The following is a 3,468-nucleotide window of genomic DNA, read 5'->3' on the forward strand; positions in this document are numbered from 1 at the left end:
GTCGTAGTGCGCCCTCATGGGGTCCTCTATCCGCAATCTCTTCGCAGGATTGTTCTCCTTCATCTCCATCTCATGCGCCTCGTGGTTGTGCGGTAAGGCATTGTCGCTGTTGTTCCTTCTTGAGCTGACGGCGAGTGATATTCCTGACCGAGATGCAATGGCTGGCTCTGAGAGGGCAGAGCTGGGAGTCTGCGTATCTAGGAAGTTCGATCTTTTGAAGTGCAACGGCAGACTGGTGGGCACGGAAAGTGGCGGGACGGGAATGTCGCCGGACAGCCTCAAGAAGGTGTCGCTAGTTGACGATGTGCTTGACGCATTAAGGTGCGGGCCAGGCCCCTTAGTATCGAATCTTTTCACAAGCGCACGCTTGTTCTTCATATCAAAGAAGGTTTCGGTGCTGGAATGGAGCTGGAACTGGTTATGGTGCAGACCAAACCCGGCCGAGATGCTGGGTAGGTGGTAGTTAGGTCTATGGAAGCAGAATGGTCAGATGGGCACCAGCTCTCGATATTCTAAGAGCTTCACCTTTTCTTGGAACCAAATGAAACAGCAGAGGGAAGTTAGGGCCTCGAACCTTGTGGAATCCGAAGCTGAAGACGAACCTGTGCTGAGATAACCCTCATCATTCCTATGAGCGGGCTCCGTGTATGGTGATCTGTAATGCGAACCTCCTAAGCCGTCACGATAACTGTACTTCCTGAGGCTGTATGGATTGCAGTAGGGTTGTGGTTGTCCGGGCTCTTGGTAATACGCGTGAAGATTGCCGAAGGGGAGTTGTGTTGGTGGTAAGGGCCGCGATGCGTTCATCACGTCTCCAAAAGCGGAAGTGGTGACAGAAAAAGAACTAATGCTAGGGACGAATCTCCCTGAGTATTCTAGGCTTGATTGTTCCAAGATACCAGGAAGATCTGCCGTCTCATCGCCTCTCGAATATGCCTCCATGATTGCGGTTCTCTTTGTGCACTTCCCAACTGATAGTTGAGGTATCAGCCGGAGCGGTGACACTCAAGTTGAGAGTGACGGAAGCGCGAGCGTCGTGGGCGTAGGACTAGGAGATGCCTATAGCGATCGCGGCTTGATACGAGAGGCGTCCGAAGGCAGAGTAGTCGTCAAAGACGCCGTGGGTGACGATGGCCGTCGACTTCTTTGAGTGGGAGCAAGGACCAGTGCAATCCGAGAATGGTTCTAGGCTCTGAGCTCGGCGCCGCGGTGCTGCTGCGATGTTCCGTAGGGCGGTAAAAAGCATGGCCATGTAGTCTTTGACTTCAAGCCGGGTCGCCAACATTTGATGAGCAGCACCAATTGGGCTCGTTCTCAGGCCGCCCGTCAAGGTTGTATTCCACCAGGGACAGTCCATCTGGAAGCCATGTAGAGATACCTCGCGTCACCCCCTTGGTCGGACAGGCCTTAGCAGCATGCTCAGGTCACCGAGGTCGTAGCTCGCCTCGCTTTGCAAATCTGTCTCTTGGAGACGGCAACCACATACTTCGCAAAAGATGCCAACATTGCTGTGTGACGCCGTGCTAGCTCGTTCGGGACGAATCAATAGCTGAGGCAGGCGTGCTACTATGGTGGAGTCGGTCTCGGACGATCTGCAGAGACCGGATTATCGATAACTGACACGGAGATCATCCCCGCTATACTACTGGTATGCGGCTGGGTACGCGGCTGGCACAGGCCTTGAGCTTTCCGACTTTTCAGAGAATCCGCACAGGGCTGCAGGCTGTGACTCGCTGGTCTTGCAGACGATACATCTCTCGGCTAACACTGCAACATAGCGTAAGTGCTCCGCTGGGTACCTCACGCCCCCGACTCGCCTTGGCCTGCTGCCTCTGACCTTGCCCCCCTGCTTCCGGGTCCATGACCGCGATCCCTGTCAAGTACTTTTTCGTCACTGCGAGTGGTCCCCTCTGACGCCCCCTCTTCCCGTACACCCACCCCTCTTCATCTGATCAGCGTATTCCTGGTGACTGTTGGAATCGCGCCAGTGTGCATGCTACGTTCCTCATTGGGTGGGCTGCAGACGAGCCGCATCGGATTTGTTGCAACGTGCCAGGGTCTGTAGGCCGGCCGTTGGAGCCTTGTCCTTCGCCGACGGACGACAAGAACAAGGATAACCTCCTTTCAAGGAGGAATTGGCGGTATCTTTTCGGGTCGTGTCCGGTGTTGTCCATGGCTTATTTTGTCCAATCGCGGGGCATCCGACGAACACCTGTACGTCCGGAATATGAAGCGTCTCCTGGAAAGGTCCTTCTTAGACCGTATCCGCCATGGCAGCCTCCACACGACGGGAGGGTCCAAGGAACCGGCCCTGCGCTCTTGTCTCCCCCAAGCGTTAAGTGACAAGGTAGTCGTCTACTGTCGATACAGGAAGCTCAGCCTGACGCAAAGCAGAAATCTACGATGGCGTCCAGCCGTGGCCATCGTCTGACATACCAACCGATCCAACGCGTTGTGTCTGAGGTGCGCATATAGGAGCCCACCAGTAACCTGACTAAAAGTACCAGAAACGAATCTTTCCACGAAAGGGCAGCCAAACCACCAAAGGCTTCGTCGAAACACGAATAGTTGATTAGGTTGATGGAGTAGCCCAACCGCCTGAACGAAGGCAAAGACCTGTCCGATGGAGTACGGGGACGTTTGCATGATAAGAATTGAGATGGAGCTGGGCCGGTGGCTTCGGAGTGCCGAGTATTGTCACCCCTTTCCCCTAGACTACGCAGCCGAGTCTCGATGCGCCACACAACACACTCTATATACGTACATGCTTTCAGTCCGGGGTCTACGTACGCCGCAGAACACCACCTAGAGCTCACTCGTGCATGACAATGACCCACGGCAAACCCGAGGCCATTCTCAGAGCACCTGCCAACGAAAACTTTCGCCGCTGATACCACGCCGATCACCAGGCGTTGGCACGTTGCAGCACCCGTCAATAGTTGCATTTGCCCACTCTTCATTCGTCACGGTAGCCAGGAGTATTGTGTATGGCAAGCATAGAACTTTGCATGTCGGACTAGACACGTTTCGATGCCTCGGACGCGAATCAGGCTCATAGTTCGAGGCGCTCATGCTCATCCTTGGCTACCCAACTGAAGTCCGCATACCCAGATACTGCTACTTCACTCAGAGCAATCCCCCTTACTCGGTCTATACCCTCCTTCCTACCTGCTCACACCATCACAACAATGTCTCATATCATGCTCAACCATGCGCGGCTTTCATCCTCACTCCTGGCTGCTGTACTCTCACTGATAGCACCCTTAACACCGGAGCACCGTATCTCGCCTTCGGCACTCTTTCTTCGGACCTCCTGCGCGCAACTGGCGATAACATGGATAAACATGTTGCATTTGTTGGCTTTATCTATCATGAGACGAGATACCGACAGTGTTCCTGTCTGGTGCGCTGTTCTCTTCGCGGCCTCAGGGGTTTTCCAGGTAGACAGGCTCTACGACGACTCGACCC

The 3,468-nt window shown here is 54.5% G+C and overlaps 2 protein-coding genes across 2 annotated transcripts; both read right to left on the reverse strand.

Moving 5' to 3' along the window:
* Window positions 1-1,285, reverse strand: CTAM01_17172 (uncharacterized protein; the record flags this gene model as incomplete). Its single annotated transcript, XM_060533161.1, has 3 exons — window positions 1-469; window positions 575-703; window positions 1,083-1,285. Coding segments are annotated over 3 exons (801 nt in total), but the record flags the coding sequence as incomplete, so codon positions are not given.
* Window positions 1,286-2,375: 1,090 nt separating this feature from the next.
* CTAM01_17173 (uncharacterized protein) lies at window positions 2,376-2,471 on the reverse strand (the record flags this gene model as incomplete). Its single annotated transcript, XM_060533162.1, has 1 exon — window positions 2,376-2,471. One exon carries the CDS (start codon window positions 2,469-2,471, stop codon window positions 2,376-2,378), a length of 96 nt encoding a protein of 31 aa, XP_060372261.1.
* Window positions 2,472-3,468: the final 997 nt, after the last annotated feature.

This window comes from Colletotrichum tamarilloi (assembly GCF_030869305.1).
Source record: "Colletotrichum tamarilloi strain Tom-12 chromosome Unknown Scaffold_386.1, whole genome shotgun sequence".
Lineage (NCBI taxonomy): Eukaryota > Fungi > Ascomycota > Sordariomycetes > Glomerellales > Glomerellaceae > Colletotrichum > Colletotrichum tamarilloi.